The sequence below is a fragment of the Urtica dioica genome, chromosome 12, assembly GCF_054948205.1.
Source record: "Urtica dioica subsp. dioica isolate 48M chromosome 12, U.dioica_male_clone48M_v1_H2, whole genome shotgun sequence".
Taxonomy (NCBI): domain Eukaryota; kingdom Viridiplantae; phylum Streptophyta; class Magnoliopsida; order Rosales; family Urticaceae; genus Urtica; species Urtica dioica.
Window position 1 is genome coordinate 16,446,462 of NC_142767.1, and position 17,085 is coordinate 16,463,546.

The 17,085-nt window shown below is 36.7% G+C and overlaps 3 protein-coding genes across 3 annotated transcripts; all 3 read right to left on the bottom strand.

The window, feature by feature from the left end:
- Positions 1–462, bottom strand: LOC149379621 (putative receptor-like protein kinase At3g47110). Its single transcript, XM_089604041.1, has one exon. The coding sequence runs from the start codon at positions 460–462 to the stop codon at positions 1–3; it is 462 nt and encodes a 153-aa protein (XP_089460167.1).
- A 6,291-nt stretch (positions 463–6,753) lies between these two features.
- Positions 6,754–7,365, bottom strand: LOC149379622 (uncharacterized). Its single transcript, XM_089604042.1, has one exon. The coding sequence runs from the start codon at positions 7,363–7,365 to the stop codon at positions 6,754–6,756; it is 612 nt and encodes a 203-aa protein (XP_089460168.1).
- Positions 7,366–8,046: 681 nt separating this feature from the next.
- LOC149379623 (uncharacterized) lies at positions 8,047–17,085 on the bottom strand. The gene is made up of 5 exons (XM_089604043.1): positions 16,701–17,085; positions 9,491–11,737; positions 9,067–9,402; positions 8,860–8,896; positions 8,047–8,339 (listed from the first exon to the last, which is right to left on the bottom strand). Exons 1-5 carry the CDS (start codon positions 17,083–17,085, stop codon positions 8,105–8,107), a joined length of 3,240 nt encoding a protein of 1,079 aa, XP_089460169.1. The 3' UTR covers positions 8,047–8,104.

The following is a 17,085-nucleotide window of genomic DNA, read 5'->3' on the forward strand; positions in this document are numbered from 1 at the left end:
TTACGAGAGGGACAAAGTCCTCGTCCTCTCTAACAGATCTGTCCCTATACCTTCCAACTCGTTCACAGCGAGGCCGAGGTGTCGCAGATGAGACAGCCGACCGAGCTCCGGCGGGATTCGGCCGGAGAATCTGTTGTTTACGAGGTCGATCCCCCAGAGAGACGAGAGGTTTCCCAGGAAAGGCGACACGTGTCCTCGAAGTCCGTACTCCGACAATTCCAGTATTTCCACTCTCTGCCCAGCACTGCACTGCACGCCGGGCCATTGACAGAAGTGCAACGAGTCGTTCCACGAACCCAATATGCCACGTGGATCGTCCGATATGGTGGCCTTGAATTTGAGCAGAGCGAACTTGTCTGTCTTGTTTCCTAACGCGTCGACTTCGTGGGAGATAGAGCGGAGAAGAATGATTATTGGGAACAGAGGCAAAAGAGTGCTCAGTGATCTGTGAGATATTTTCATTTCTTTTCAAAGCTTGTTGAACGTATAGAGATGTATTTGTGTGGCTAAAAGCTTAAGCACAGACTAGAGAGTCTCATATCGTAGTCGCGAGAAAATGAAGGCACGTACATATTTATATGGTTACAATTTACAACTACAAGAGTAGAAATTATTGCTAGTCCCACTACACTTCTGAAATTGTCTGGTGCTCCTAATGGGAAAGGAATTGATTCAAAATATAATCATCTAATTGAGACTAATAAGTTGGGGAAAGCAAATATTATTGTACCTAAACTTATTGAAATGGGAAAGTCTCGCATTGGTTGTATATGCGTGAATGAACATGTATTTATATATCGGTTGAGCTTTTTCACTTAGTATCAATTGATTTTAAGATGAAATTTCAACATGCTATCGAAGTCCTGTACATTCACACAACTTGAATTTGGTCCGGCCCACGCGAAGCGTGAGAGAGATTGTTACTCGGTCTGATCACGTTACGCGTGAGAGGTAGTATTGAAGTGGAAAAGTCCCACATTGGTTGTGTGTGTATGAACATGTGTTTATATATCAGTTGAGTCTCTTCACTTAGTACTAATTAGTTTTTAAGATGGAATTTCAAAATATTATAATTGGGACTAAGTTGGGTAAAGCAAATATTATTGCGTGCGTACCTAAACTCACAGTAATTTTAGGTTGTTCATTCCAGTTTTTCAACCGGGACAAGTTCTTGTTCAAAAAATATTCTAATATTCAATTGGTGTCTTTAGCTGTCCAAAATATAGGGTGGAATATTTCCCAAATATCTGGTTTTTCTTTTTAATTTCTCATTACATACCGATTACCAAAAACTTTTCTAAATACATTTTTTAAACTTAAAATGTTAAACGACCTTTATTATCAATTTAAACGGTAATCACCATTAAAAAAAATGAAACTGTATACGGTTAGAAAAACTGTAAATAGTTTGTATTTTATTAGATTAAAAACTGTAAATTGAATTTACTGTAATACAATAATATAATATGGTAACAAAGTATATTTTAGTTTTAGAATAAAAATAGTATTTTTCTGCGACGATGCTTCCATCTTGATAGTAAATAAAAAATAGTAAATAATATACCAAATTATATTATCAGCATTGTTTTTCTAAATTAAAAAATAGTAAATAATATACCAAATTATATTATCAGCATTGTTTTTAGAGGAAGAAAAAGGTACAAGGCCCCCTATTAGTCAAGTGACTCAAGTCAAATCGGAAAAGAGAGTAGCGACCAAATTAAACGGAAAATTTGGATCTTAGTCGCTAGTTGAAAAGTGTTTAGAGATAGAAGTCAAAGTGTTTAGAGATAGGGATAAAAATTCTCGTGTTTTTTTTTTTCCACGCGCCATTACATTTAATATTGGAGGAATTTGAGTGGAGATGATAGAGTTTGTCGGATTGGTGAGCAGTTGTATAGTAATTACAATGAGCTCTTTACTTCTTCGAATTCCCTTAAACTCGAATGTACCCTTATCTAGTTTTCCTTAGATAATAAAACGAATTGGGGCCTTGTCCACAAAGTAAAAATCTTGAAATTTCTCTTTGGACCAACTTTAACAGCTCCTAAGTAGACTCATGCTATGACCCTTCCATTGAGTAAGGACTTTCCTGTTAAAAGTGACGAGTTGACGACGGAAGACCTTACGACGATGATTTGCGGATCAACTTAATGTTTTCCCTATAAATACCTTATGCACCGATGTTCTTTGTAGAACGCAAGAGAGTTATAAATGCCTTATTCTCCCAATTTGAGTTTTTAGTGAGAATCTGCAACGGTAAAATGGACGTAACTTTCGTATTGAAAGCGAACCACTATAAATTTGCGTGTGCTAATTTTGTTCTTTGCGAATTTTGTTTTTTTTTTAATTTTAAGTCGGATTTGTGTGTCAAATCCTAACATTCCTTTCCCGGCTCGAATGCCCGTGACATGCACGATATGGTGGCAAGCTCTAACTCCGAACTCAAATACGGTGGAAATGCGGGTATGGTCACTGTTCTTCACTCATCATATTTGTTGGGGGTAACAACCCATATCTCACATCGAAAGAGTAGACAATAATTGTCTTGAATATAAGTGTTCCACCAACTCCACATATGTATGATGTGTTTTGAAAAAGTGCCCAAAAATAAAATCATGCGGGCTTGAGCCTAAAATAGACAATATCATACTAATGTGAAATTAAGATGAGGTGATAACCCAACAAAGTGTAAGAACGGGGCCCAACAATAAGATCGATGAATATGTAATTTATTTAACTTATGAGAACTTTTATAATATAATGAATTATGAATATACTCGTCGTTCCATTTTATTTTTTACTTTTGAGAACTGTATAATAATATTATGAGTGTTCTTCTTATATTCATTAGTATGATTTGGAGTTTAGACTTTTGAGTTTAATTTTTTGAACACATGTATTAATTGTGTTATATAATTATTTTATTTATTTTGTACAATATTTGTCGCTATATCCATTGGTATCCGATATACTATTAAATTCGGATAGCTAGAAATCAATATTAGTATTATAATGAGTGATCAGTCGATATATCATTAAAATCAGACTCTTGGTATTAATAGCATTTTCGATATTTTAATCGTGGATTGGTATGATTTCTCTTAAAATTCCACACACACAAAATATTTTCCTACTTTATTTATGGGTATTTTAAATAAATAGCCAACTTGAAACTTAGAGTGGTAAAAAAATACAATTAATTAGCAAAATAGCCAACTCAAACCTTAAAAAATTGCTAAATAACCAAGGTTTTGTAAATAGTAAGTAAATAGTCAGTTGTATTTAATTGCACGTCCAAGTTTACGAAAATGCCTAAATTGTTCCCCGCCCAATCTTCATTCCTGCTTAACATATATAAAAAAAAAATCAAAGGAAATCGGGATTTCCGAGAATCGAGGTCATTAAACTCATTTATTTGAAAACCGCTCACCTTCATTGCATATCTCTCGGTCATAAAATTTTTTTAAAAAAAAAAGCTCTCCCAAAATTTTTCCAAAACCGCTACTCTCTTCCCCGACGAAAATCTTTTCATCTTCCCCGACGAGCAATTTCGGTTGCTGAATCAAAATCTGGTATGCATGTGTAGAGGTTCTTGCTATTTTAACTCGTATTTACTATTTTTCGTCAAAGATTTACACAAAAATAAAAGAGAAAACATGGTTTTTTGGATCGGTTATTGAATAACATGAATTTTTTCTTGGTCTTCTTCCTCTGGGATAAAGGGCCTGTAGTTAATGTTCGTGTATTGCTTATTCGTAATCCTAGTTTTTTTGCCTTAAACCCTAAACATTTGCATACGGGTTCGATTTTAAATGGCTAGATGTGTAAATCTTGTTGTGTATGGTTATACCGAATATACATACAGGTACGCATATATTGATTAGTATTTACTTTATTTTGAAAGAGATTTACTAAAAAAAAAAAACAAAAATATGGGTTTGTTGATTCGATTATTGAATAACCACAATAAATCTTTGAAGTTTTAGATATTAGGGTTATTTTAATTTTTGACGGTGGTTGTGTAAATCGGACTCATTTTTCAAGTTTTATCATTTTGTGAAGCAACCATTTTTGTACGTTGACTACATTATATTTACATGAGATTTACAATGTTATTTACAGCTATTTACTTGATTCTAGCAAAGAGTCTAGAAATGAGTTGTTTACAAATATTTACACAATCTTCATTTTCTTTATGTACACAGAATGATAATATGGCGAGGAAAGTCGTCAGAGAAAACGCCGATCAAAATTACGGGACGCCTAAGTAGATGTAGAGACATATTAATTAATTAATTTTGTGCCCATACGATTTATAGTTCTGTATACTCGTGATGCTGTATTTAATGTGACTTTGTATTTACACAGTTTTTACTGCAAATTTATATATTGTTGACTAAAGTATATGGTTATTTACAGTTATTTATTTTATAATTACAAATAATTTGGAAAAAAGTACCAATTTTACATAATTCAAATTGTGACTTACAAAAAGATTTAAATAGCTTATATGTCTAGTACACGTAATATACTAATATTTGATTAGATATTATATACCATTAAAGACTAAATACACGTAATCTCATAACTAAATACTAATTAGTAGGGAATTATTCTTTAGATTGACCGAATAATTCAAATTTAAAACAAAACTACCTAAAATAAAAAGATTTGAATGTCTTAACTGCTTAAATCACGTAATATATCAATATTCAATCTAATTTTAAGTATCATTAAAGACTAAATGGCTTGAATCTCATAATTAAATACGATAAATAGGGAAATATTCTTTAGATTGACCAAATATTCCAGAATTAAAACTAATTTGCCTAAAATATTATCATCATTTATTGTTAAAAAATTAAATTCAAAGTCAAACAGAATTTTCGACAAATAAAATTCAAGTTAAAAAAACTGCCGATTATAACTATTTATACTATTATTTACAGTTATTTACAACTGATTACACTATGATTTACAACTATTTACAGATGATTACACAAAGAATCGGATTAAAGAAAAAAAGAAATTAATAATTCCAGATATATATGGAAACAAAATAAGGAATAAATAACCCACGCAATTATTCAGTTGCTAAAAATAAGGATCCGAAATTAACCACCCAATTTTAATCACTCTGAAATTCGGGATATTGGAAAAAAAAATTCAAAATTCAAATAATTTCGGATTCAAAAGATAAAAGGACACAAACTGGAATTGAAAAAAAATCTGAATCGTCCACGTCATCCAAGTGGCTATTTACTTAAGGGAAAATAACACATTTATACCCTGTGTTTTAGTGAAATGTCGAGTTTAACCATCGGTTTTAAAAAATGTCGAGTTCATACCCTCTGTTTAACTAAAATGATGAAATTATACCATCTGTTTAACTAAAATGACGAAATTATACCCTGAAATAGACAACAGTGTCACGAATATTATTTTTATTGACTTTTCATTGACGTTGACTATAATATTTATATATAAACACCAATTATATTTATTCATTCGCGCCATATATGTAATTTATTTAAAAACTAAAAAATAAACAGCAGTCTCTTAATCGCGAAGAACACAGAAAGAGGCAAATGGGTAAACATTGATAGTTGATAGTCATCAAAATCGCATATTCGTAAAGAGAATCCAGGATTTATAGTTACAATTCGAACACGGAATGAAGTCATTTATTAAGAGGTACGAGTTTTATTATTTAATTTCAATTTAAGACTATTTTTATTTCAAAATTGAGAATTTGGAAGTTAAGGTACTGATTTAGATTTGATTCGGTTTTTCTTAAATAAGAGTTAATATCAATGAAATGGAGATTTGTGACGCTGTTATTCATTTCAGGGTATAATTTCGTCATTTTAGTTAAACAGATGATATAATTTCATCATTTTAGTTAAACAGAGGGTATGAACTCGACATTTTTGAAAACCGAGGGTTAAACTCGACATTTCACTAAAACACAGGGTATAAATGTGTTATTTTCCCTTTACTTAATATTTACAAAACCTTGGCTATTTAGTAATTTCTAAAGTTTGAGTTGACTATTTTGCTAAATTACCCAAAAAAATAACCAACATTTGATATATATTCCAAATAGTCACTAACCAAATTAAACGAGATAAATTTGACAAGACCACCCTTATTAATTATCAATTAAAAAAAAACTTTAAACCCCATATCAAAAAAATCATATAGGTTAATATCCATCAATAACAATTTATAAATATATATATATTAGTTAATATCAATTGCAAAAATTATAAGATAGAACCAGAATGCAATATATGAATTAATTGCCATATCATTAAAATCAATTAATTTGTTTAAATTTTTAATAATTGGCTATTTTACAATATCAATAACTTAAGTGCATGTAGCTTTTCTTTACCCCCCCCCCCTCTCTTTCTCTTCTTCTAAGCCATTGCACTTGTACCAATTTGAGAGTTTTCTTAAAGAAAATGGACAACAATTTTTAAATTAAATGACTAGTTTCGTTTTCTTTTAAAATTCGTTAGTTGATTTTTTATTACTTCAATTAATTTAAAATATATCATGTGTCAAAAACTAGGTCTAAATGATCAAGACTTATGCAAGAGAGAAAAAAAATAGATTTTTATCTGATTTAGAAAAACGGTAATTATCAAATTTAATATTTTTTTTTTTTGAAACTCAACGAGGCCTCCCTAAAACCTTCCGCCCCCGAAAACGGTGTCACGGAGAGGAAAGAGCACCCCCTACTCCTCATTCAAACTCGGCATCAACCGAAATCTTCTCCCGCACAAGGGGCGGGAGATCCCTTTGAATACAATAACCCGAAAATTCACTTTGATTCGCCCATCGACACAACTCGTGGGCTAAACCATTCGACAACCTAGGAGTCCAAACAAAAGAACAAAACTCAAAAACATCCAGAGCGTCTTGGATTTTCTCTAAGATAGGCAAAAGCACCCAATTGAGACTAGGAAGATTCTGACTAAGAGCCTCCATAATACTCTGATTGTCTCCTTCTTTGAGAACTCTAGGAATGCCCAAGTCCTTAGCCAATAGAACTGCCTCAAGTACCGCCAAAAGCTCCGCCTCCATAGCCGACCCCGCCACCACTTTCGAGCACCACAACCACTGTACAGAGCCATTTTCATCTCTAGCAGCAACTCCTACAGCCGAACTCCCACTATGGAAGGACGCGTCAACATTGATTTTGATCGTACCTGGATCGGGAGGTTTCCACCGATGGACCAGAGACGAAGGCTGAGCAAAGTTCCCCACCTGCAGAGCCTCGGACACGCCACAGAATTTAATATATGTTAGAGAATTTGATAAAAAAAACATATAGTTCAGTTTCAGCCCCGCCATTTTCTACTTCGCTGGAAGGGCTGGTCGCTGAGACCGTTCACTGCCGTTGCCGCATCTTCGTCGGCGCTCTTAGGGACATATTGTTCATTTGAAACACTTGTTCTTCTTCTGGTCAAGTAAGTTGCTCAAAATTTTGATGCGATTTATATTCATTTTCTATTGTTGGATTTTTCTCTTCCGCTGTCAGTTTATTCTCTGTAAATTGAGACCGAAAATCAATGTTAATCCCTGTAGTTGCATTATCTGGTTGAAATTTGTGTAGTATCGAAGAAGGTATTTGGCATTTTTTTAACTTCCGCGAGTATGAGAGGTTAGGAAATTCAGAAATAAATTCAACTTGAGTTGTATTTTTGTGCCCATAATTGCTTGATACAGTATAAGAGTGGTTGGTGATTCTAGGAAGAAAAAAAAAGGTAGTTTCTAAAGGGAAAATGGTCATAAACTCGTGTAAATAAAAAGTACTGTTTCTTCAACTGTGGTTTTTTCCTTTCTTACTGACTGCCCGCTTAAACAATTCAATATTTTGAATCTCTATTATATGCTTCTCAGCAGCAAAGATAAACTCCATAGCTAATCTCATCAGATTCTTCACTTTTTATTACACAGATTCTTTACTTAAAGACTCTCTACTGTTTGAAAAGAAAGAAAGAAAGAAAAAGACTAGCATTTCGTTTTGTTCAGAGCCTGGATGTTTCATCATTGTATATGACTCATTGATTAGACTTTCCAAAAAGAAAGGTCAGCCATAATAATCTTTTCTAATGCGTTGAAGTTCCCTGGTCACATCTCCGATTCTCAGTCTTTCACTCAGCGAATCTTCGGAACAAGCGATTCCGATCTTAAGCACCGAAGCCAAACACTTCTCATTGTCATCGTGGTGATTACGTGTCCTGATCTCCATGGCTTTATCCACCACTTGCATCACCTTTTCAGTCAACGCCGAGTGAACGAAGGAGCGGAGATTGAAGTCGTCTCTGAACATATCGTCCATCGGTCGCCTTCAGTGCCTCTCATCGCTGCCCTCTTTTCAGCTAACTTTGGGGGACATATTGTTCATTTGAAACTTGTTCTTCTTCTGGGTCAAGTAACTTACTTGAAATTTTCACTCAATTTTAATCAAACTTTTCTAGCGTTTAATAGAAGGTAGTATTTGGCATTTCTTAACTTCCGCGAGGTTAGGAAATTCATAAATAGTTTCAATTTGTGGTGTATCTTTGATGTTTTAACCCCAATATATATATATATATATATATATGTGTGTGTGTGTGTGTGTGTGTGTGTGTGTGACAGGTTTTAATTTTCTGAGGAAAAATTTGATTAGTTTCTTAACAATCTCTACAAGATCAGAAGCTAGTCTTGACATGCAAGTACTGCTTCTATTATATGCTTCTAAGAAGCAAAGAAACAACCCTTGGAAATTCTCCTATTTCAGCTCCACCAAGCTTAGTCAGAACAACTGCTCATCAAAAGATTCCAAACAATCTTCTCCCTAACCTAATAAACTCCATAGATAATCTCATCAGATTCTTCACTTTCTTAACACACATAATGCATTTTCAAATTAACACAACTAAGAACTGTAAATACTGAAAGTCTCTCTAGGGTGTGAAAAAAAAGGACTGGTATTTAGTTTTCTGTTATTACATTCAGAGCCTAGGGTGTTCATCATCATGATTTGACTTTCTGAAAAGAAAGGTCAGCCATAATAATCATTTCTAAGACGTTGCAGCTCCCTGGTCACATCTCCAATTCTCATTCTTTCACTCGGCGAATCTTTGGAACAAGCTATTCCGATCTTAAGCACCGAAGCCAAACACATCTCGTCGTCATAGTGGTGCTTATGTGTCCTGATCTCCATGGTTTTGTCCACCACTTGCATGACTCTTTCGGTTAACGCCGACTGAACGAAGGAGCGGAGATTGAAGTCGTCTCTGAACATATCGTCCGTCGGTCTCTTTCCGGTGAACAACTCCAACAGAAGCATCCCATAGCTGTACACGTCCCCGCTTTTTGACGCCTTACCACCCATTGCGTACTCTGCCACATGCAACAAACATTTGATATTAATTTTCTGAAAATCTAACAAATCACACACAGAGAGAGAGAGAGAGATTTATTTGTGTACCCGGAGCAGCATAGCCAATGGTTCCTTTGATTCCTGATGTTGTGCCTTGAGAGACTACTTCAGTACTACTCAGCCTAGCCAATCCAAAATCACACACCCGAGCCGTCATTTCTTCGTCCAAAAGGACATTGCTAGGCTTCAGATCGCAGTGAATGACAGGCTCGTCGCATTCCTCGTGTAGATACTCTATAGCCAGTGCCACGTCAACACCGATATTCAGTCTCTGGATCATGTTCAGACCCGTCTCCGATGGCTCTGATCTGTGAAGCCACTCGTCTAAGCTTCCATTCGACATGTGCTCGAAAACCAAAGCCTTGAAATCATCGCCCTTGTGGTCAACGCTTGAGCAACACGTCAACACTTTAACCAAGTTCCGGTGCTTCACGCTCCTCAACGCCTCGCACTCCGCTAAGAAGCTCTTCTCGGCTCCTTTTCGCCCAAGGTTGAGTACTTTTACCGCCACTGGGTTTTCGATCCCGTCGAGGTTCCCTTTGTACACCGATCCGAAACTCCCGGTTCCGATCAAGTTTCCCGGCGAGAATCCATTGGTGGCCTCGTAGAGCGTCTGGTACGACACCTTTGCAAGAAATCTTATTCCTTCCTTTTCGCTGATGGGTTTTCTCCTCGATAATCTTCTTCTTAAGTACAAGAGAGAAAAGATCAAGACTATAAGGAGAAGGACACCCAAGCACGCTGCTAATACAATCGGTCTGAGAGACTTTCTACGGTGGTGCGAATTTCCGACGGCGATTGGACACCTTGGAAGATTAAATTCTCGTGTTCCGCCGCAGAGCCTGGAATTTCCAATCAAGGACAACGCAGTGGCGTTTCTAAACACGCCCCTGTTTGGTAATTCCCCTTCGAGATCGTTGAAAGATATGTTGAAGGAATACAAGACAGTGAGTTTTTCTAAATCCAAAGGGATTTTTCCGGACAATTTGTTTCTGGAAAGATCCAAAATCTGAATAGCTCGAAGAGAAGCCATATTTTGCGGCAATCTTCCTTGGAACGAGTTGCCTTGTAGGAAGAGGTATTCGAGGCTCTCACAATCCCCGATCGTCCCTGGAATTTCTCCGGACAGATCGTTCTCCGAGAAGTCCAATTCGCTCAGCTGCTTCATACTTCCCACTTCGCTCGGTAATACTCCGTGCAATGAGTTATGTGAAACAAGCACTGAGATCAGGGACTTGATGCCAAAGACTTCTCTAGGGACTTCCCCAACAAGGTTGTTATCTGACATGTCGAGGATTTGGAGGCTCCGACAGCCTCCAATGCTAGAAGGAACCTGTCCTTCGAGCATATTGTTCTCTAGAGAGAGCTGAAACACCTCAGTGAGGTTTCCGATCGAGGTAGGAATTTTCCCGGTGAACTCGTTCGAGTCTAGAGCCAAAGCTCTCAGGCTCTGCAGCTTCATCAAGGAAGCTGGAATTTGGCCTCCTAAATTATTCATTTGAAGGTTCAGCAAGATCAAGTTTGGTAGGTTTTCGAACTCTACGTGATCGATTCTTCCAGATAATCGGTTCGTACCGAAATAAATATGAGTCATTTGGGCCGAAAAATTGGATATAGACCTCGGCAAGACACCGCTGAAATTGTTTGAACCCATTGATAGCACTTTCAACTCGCTGCAGTTCGTTAGAGACTCGATGAAATCGAAGCTATGATCATCGAATTGCGCTTCGAGCATGTTGTTGTTCATGAGAAGAAACTTGAGATCCCGGAGTTTTCCGAGACTCTTCGGAACTTGTCCCGCGAATCTGTTGTGGGTAACATCGAGCTTGAAAAGTTGAGAAGAGTTTGATAGTGAAGCCGGGATGTTACCCGAGAATCTGTTTCCGCTGATGAAAAACTTGACAAGATTAGGGAGGTTCAGAACCGGAATTTCTCCGTGGAAAAGATTGTTTGTGAGTGAGAGACTGGTAAGAGAGGATGAGTTAAAGAAGGAGAGTGGGATTGTGCCGTATAGTTTATTAGGGCCGACGGAAAAAAGACTGAGGTTTTTCAGTCTCCCTATCTCCTCGGGAATAGTCCCGGTCAGATTGTTGTACGCCAAAATGATTTCCCGAAGTGACGACATGTTTCCGAGGGAAGCCGGGATGTCTCCGGTGAGACCATTAAATTTGAAGTCGATCAACTCGAGCTTCGTAAGAGAGCCAAGCTCAGGCGGGATCGTTCCACTGAGCTTGTTTCGCCCGAAGATTAGCTCTTTGAGCTCCAAGCAGCGACTCAAGTTCGCCGGGATTTCACCTGAAACATATCACAGGAGTATGGTAAAAAGTTTGAAAATAAAGTAGAACTTAGTAAAGGCTTAGTTCTAAACTTAGATATGTTTAAGATTAAGTTCTAAACTTTTATAATAAAAAAATTATTGCAAGAAATATGATAGGCTTAAATTCCTAATTTACTACGATAATGAATAAATTAATGGCTATTAACATAATTAAACAAACCTTAAAGAGGTTTATAACTAGCAATATTAGTGTAATGGAAAAAATACCATGATATCCCATGTGTTTTAATACAACGCCGCGGCCCACAACTATACCTTGTGTTTCGAAGTCATATATGACTCGCAATATTCTTTTGTATTTACAATTTAATAATTTATTTCTAATTTTGTTGAGTTTTCTATATGATAGTATTAAAGCTTAAATTTTCCTTATTAAAATAATAAAAATAAGAAAAATTACACGGACTATTAAATTTTCCAATGTCGCCCTTTTCTGTTTAAAAATAAGAAAAATTACACGGACTATTATTGTCATGGTTTAAGCACATCCTGCAATTGCAATTGGAATATATTTGGAGAAAGAGTGGTAACCAGTTAAATAACCAATTAGATAGTCAATTCTCACTTATTCTTTCTCTCTCTCTCAGCGACTTTACATTTTCCATAATTACGACAAAACAACATCGCGGCCACTGTCTCCGACTTGCGCGACCCGGTTCGATCTTCCTCGAGTACGGCGGTGCCCCTTTCCTCCAGATCTGCTCGCGACGGAGGGGTATGGTTCCCCGATCTGCTGTGGTCGCGTCTACCAGATTCGATGACGCTCCCTTCTTCCGGCGTTCCTCGCGACGACGATCAGACTGTCTCAGCTCCAAGAACGTCCTTCGCCTTGGGTTCGCGCGTTGGAGACAAACCGGTAGTCCCTCGCCCTTCAGATCTGGCGCAGGTGGTCCCACTCGACGACGTCCGATCCTATCCAGACTCGACGACGTCTTCTCTGCGTGAGTCTTTCCCAGCGAGCACCGGGTGAGGACAAAGGCCGGCTTGCGTCACTGCCTCCATTCGCAACCTGTCCAAATCCGACTTCTCTGTGGTGAGAGAGGAAAATCCTTTGCAAGGCCGGCCTGTGGAGTCGGGGCTTAAACAAGGAGGCGAGGGATCATCTCCATCAAGGCCTCGGGTGCGAGCCGGTTGGCGGCGCAAATACCGCCAATCAACGAATCGTAGACACGGTGTTTGAGGTTGGTTGACGAGGATCCAGTGGCGAAAGCGCTGATCATGGAGATTGAACTCTCCAGGCCGAGGATCGGTCGAGGAGGTTCCGGATCTCATCCATCAAGGCATCGGCTTCGGCGGGCCGGTCCGCCATGGCCGTCCTGAAATTCCACAATCGGATCGGTATATTTGTGTATTTTTTTTCTTAAATCAGGTCTATTTGTGTTAATATATATGTAATTTTGGTTTATTTCTATTTATTTCGGTTTATTGTTATTAATTTTGGTTTATTTGTGAGAGAATTGGCGGCTCTGTGTCTCCGGTCGGAGAATCGACGGCTCGAGACAGATGGCAAGTTGAAGCGGCGGTGAAGATCGATGGTGAAGATCTTGTAATATTTTTTGAGAATTTTTTAATCTATTAATGAAAGAGTTATTTATTGTAATATTTTCTTTTTTTTATTAATTTATATTTGGGCATTTTTGTCTGAACCAATGTTCAAAATATCGTGATATATCAGTGATATATCGCCGCTATATCGTTTTTTGAAGAGTCTCGGTAAAATATCCGTTGTAATCGTTATCGTTTTATAAATATCGTTAAAATATCGATGATATATCGTTAAAAAATCCAAAATATCGTCCAAATTTGAAAATATCGTTTTTTTTTTTTTTTTATTTATTTATTATTTCTTATTATTTATATCTTTTACTTATTAATTTTACTTAGTATAATGATATTATCAATATTTCCTTATTTATATTTTATAATACATATAAATATATGTATGACAAATAACGTATTATATATATAATATCTATACTAATAGACTAAATAATTAAAAATATAATACTATTACATTTTATTATTTTAAAGAATATTTGTAATGTAGTAGAAAAATAAAACAATTTTTTTAAAAAAAATTATTTTATTATATTTTTTTAATATTGAGAAAGTAATGTAAATATTAATAACGTATATCTATAAGGAAAAAAGTTATAGGTATATTTTAAATTTGATTGTTTTATTAGAAATTTAAAAATATAAATAGTGATACATATTCTATTATATTTTGTTATAAGATTTTTGTCGATATATCCGTCGATAATCGATATATCATCGATATATCACGGATATAATCGGTAGTCGGTATTAAAATTGTTATAAAATATCCGTCGATATATCCGTAAAATCAGAACCTCGGTATGGGTATTGATATCGATATTTTAAACCTTGGTTTGAACAAGTGGATTAATGTTATTTATTGGTTATTTCGCAAAATAAACCAAACATTGATTCTTTTGACAAATTTTTTTTTTTTTTTATTGGTTAATCTACTCAAGCTCCCTAAAAATAATTACCAAAGACTCGTCGTATTCCCAAAAAAATTTAGTTGTTTAATTACTTAGAAATAAATTTGTACCAAGTTCGCCGGGATTTTACCTGTAACATATCACAGGAGTTTAAATTATGGTAAAGAGTTTGAAAATAAAGTAAAACTTAGTAAAGGCTTAGTTCTAAACTTAGATATGTTTAAGATTAAGTTCTAAACTTTTATAATAAAATAATTATTGCAAGAAATATAATAGGCTTAAATTCCTAATTTACTACGATAATGAATAAATTAATGGCTATTAACATAATTAAACAAACTTAAAGAGGTTTATAACTAGCAATATTAGTGTAATGGAAAAATACCATGATATCCCATGTGTTTTAATACAACGCCACGGCCCACAACTATACCTTTTGTTTTAAAGTCATATATGACTCGCAATATTCTTTTGTATTTACAATTTAATAATTTATTTCTAATTTTGTTGAGTTTTCTGTGTGATAGTATTAAAGCTTAAATTTTTCTTATTAAAATAATAAATAAAAAAAGAAAAATTACACGGACTATTAAATTTTCCAATTTCGCCATTTTCTATTTAAAATTGATAAATCTATCAAAAAATGACAATTATTGTCATGGTTTTAGCACATATTGCAATTGGAATATATTTGGAGAAAGAGTGGTAGCCAGTTAAATAATCAATTAGATAGTCAATTCTCACTTATTCTTTCTCTCTCTCAGCGACTTTACATTTCCCATAATTACGACGAAACAACATCACGGCCACTGTCTCCGACTTGCGCGACCCGGGTCGATCTTCCTCGAGTGCGGCGGTGCCCCTTTCCTCCAGATCTGCTCGCGACGGAGGGGTATGGTTCCCCGATCCGCTGTGGTTGCGTCTACCAGATTTGATGACGCTCCCTTCTTCCGGCGTTCCTCGCGACGACGATCGGGCTGTCTCAGCTCCAAGAACATCCTTTGCCTTAGGTTCGCGCGTTGGAGACAAACCGGTAGTCCCTCGCCCTTCGGATCTAGCGCAGGTGGTCTCACTCGACGATGTCCGATCCTATCCGGACCCGGGGCATCTTCTCTGCGTGAGTCTTTCCCAGCGAGCACCGGGTGAGGACAAAGGCCGGCTTGCGTCACTGCCTCCATTCGCAACCTGTCCAATTCCGACTTCTCTGTCGGTGAGAGAGGAAAATCCTTTGCAAGGCCGGCATGTGGAGTCGGGGCTTAAACGAGGAGGCTAGGGATCATCTCCATCAAGGCCTCGGGTGCGAGCCGGTCGGCGGCGCAAATACCGCCAATCAACGAATCGTAGACGCGGTGTTTAAGGTTAGTTGACAAGGATCCAGTGGCAAGAGCGCGGATCATGGAGATTGAACAATCCAGGCCGAGGATCGGTCGAGGAGGTTTCGGATCTCATCCATCAAGGCATCGGCTTCGGCGGGCCGGTCCACCATGGCCGTCCTGGAATTCCACAATCGGATCGGTATATTTGTGTGTTTTTTTTTTTTTGTAAATCAGGTTTATTTGTGTTAATATATATGTAATTTTGGTTTTTTTCTATTTATTTCGGTTTATTGTATTAATTTGGATTTAGAGAAATTGCCTCATTTGTCATCAATTTCATAACATTTTCTCACTTTCCACCAAAAGATTAATTTAACCCAAAATGCCATCATCTATGTCAACAATGTTGACATCTAATAGTGAAGGGCAAAAATAGATGTCAACATTGTTGACATAGATGGTGATATTTTGGGCCAAGTTAGTCTTTTGGTGGAAAATTGGAAAATGTTATGAAATTAGTGGTAAATGAGGCAATTTCTCTTTGGTTTATTTGTGAGAGAATTGGCGGCTCTGTGTCTCCGGTCGGAGAATCGGCGGCTCGAGACAGATGGCAAGTTGACGCGGCGGTGAAGATCTCGTAATATTTTTTGAGAATTTTTTAATCTATTAATGAAAGAGTTATTTATTGTAATATTTTTTTATTAATTTATATTTGGACATTTTTGTCTGATCAAGTGGATTAATGTGACTTATTGGTTATTTTCCAAAATAAACCAAACATTGATTCTTTTGACAAATTTATGTTTTTTTATTGATTAATCTACTCAAGCTCCCTAAAAATAATTGCCAAAGACTCGTCGTATTCCCAAAAACAATTAGTTGCTTAATTACTTAGAAAGAAATTTGTACTAACAAATTCAACAAAATTTTGAGCTCGGTGGATGATCGTGATCATATCTTGTGAAATTCGGAAGACGTTCGCGATGAACACACAAAATAGAAGACATAAGAGTAGTTTTTCATTTCTAGTTTATAATCTTTTTCTTTTTTTTTCGTGACTAGGCCTCGTTCAAGAGATGAAAATATTTACCACCCTCTTATAAAATAAAAGGTTACGACAGCTAAAATGCCGTTACCTTCCAACATGTTCATGGCAAAGCTGAGGTGTTGGAGCCGAGAAAGCCGGCCGAGCTGCGGCGGAATTTGGCCGGAGAAGCTGTTGTTGAAGAGTCGGATGGCCAAGAGAGACGACAGGTTTCCCAAGAAAGGTGACACGTGTCCTCTCAGCGAGAGACCCGACAAGTCCAACGACGTTACTCTCTGCCCGTCGCTGCACTCGACCCCGTGCCACTCGCAAAAGTGGGCCGAGTCGTTCCACGAGCCCAATATGCCATCTGGATCGCCGGCGGATATGGAGGACTTGAATTTCAGCAGAGCAAACCTGTCCGTTTCGTTCCCTATTGCGTCGACGGAGGCCGAGCAGAGAAGAATGATTATTGGGAGCAGATGAGATATTTTCAT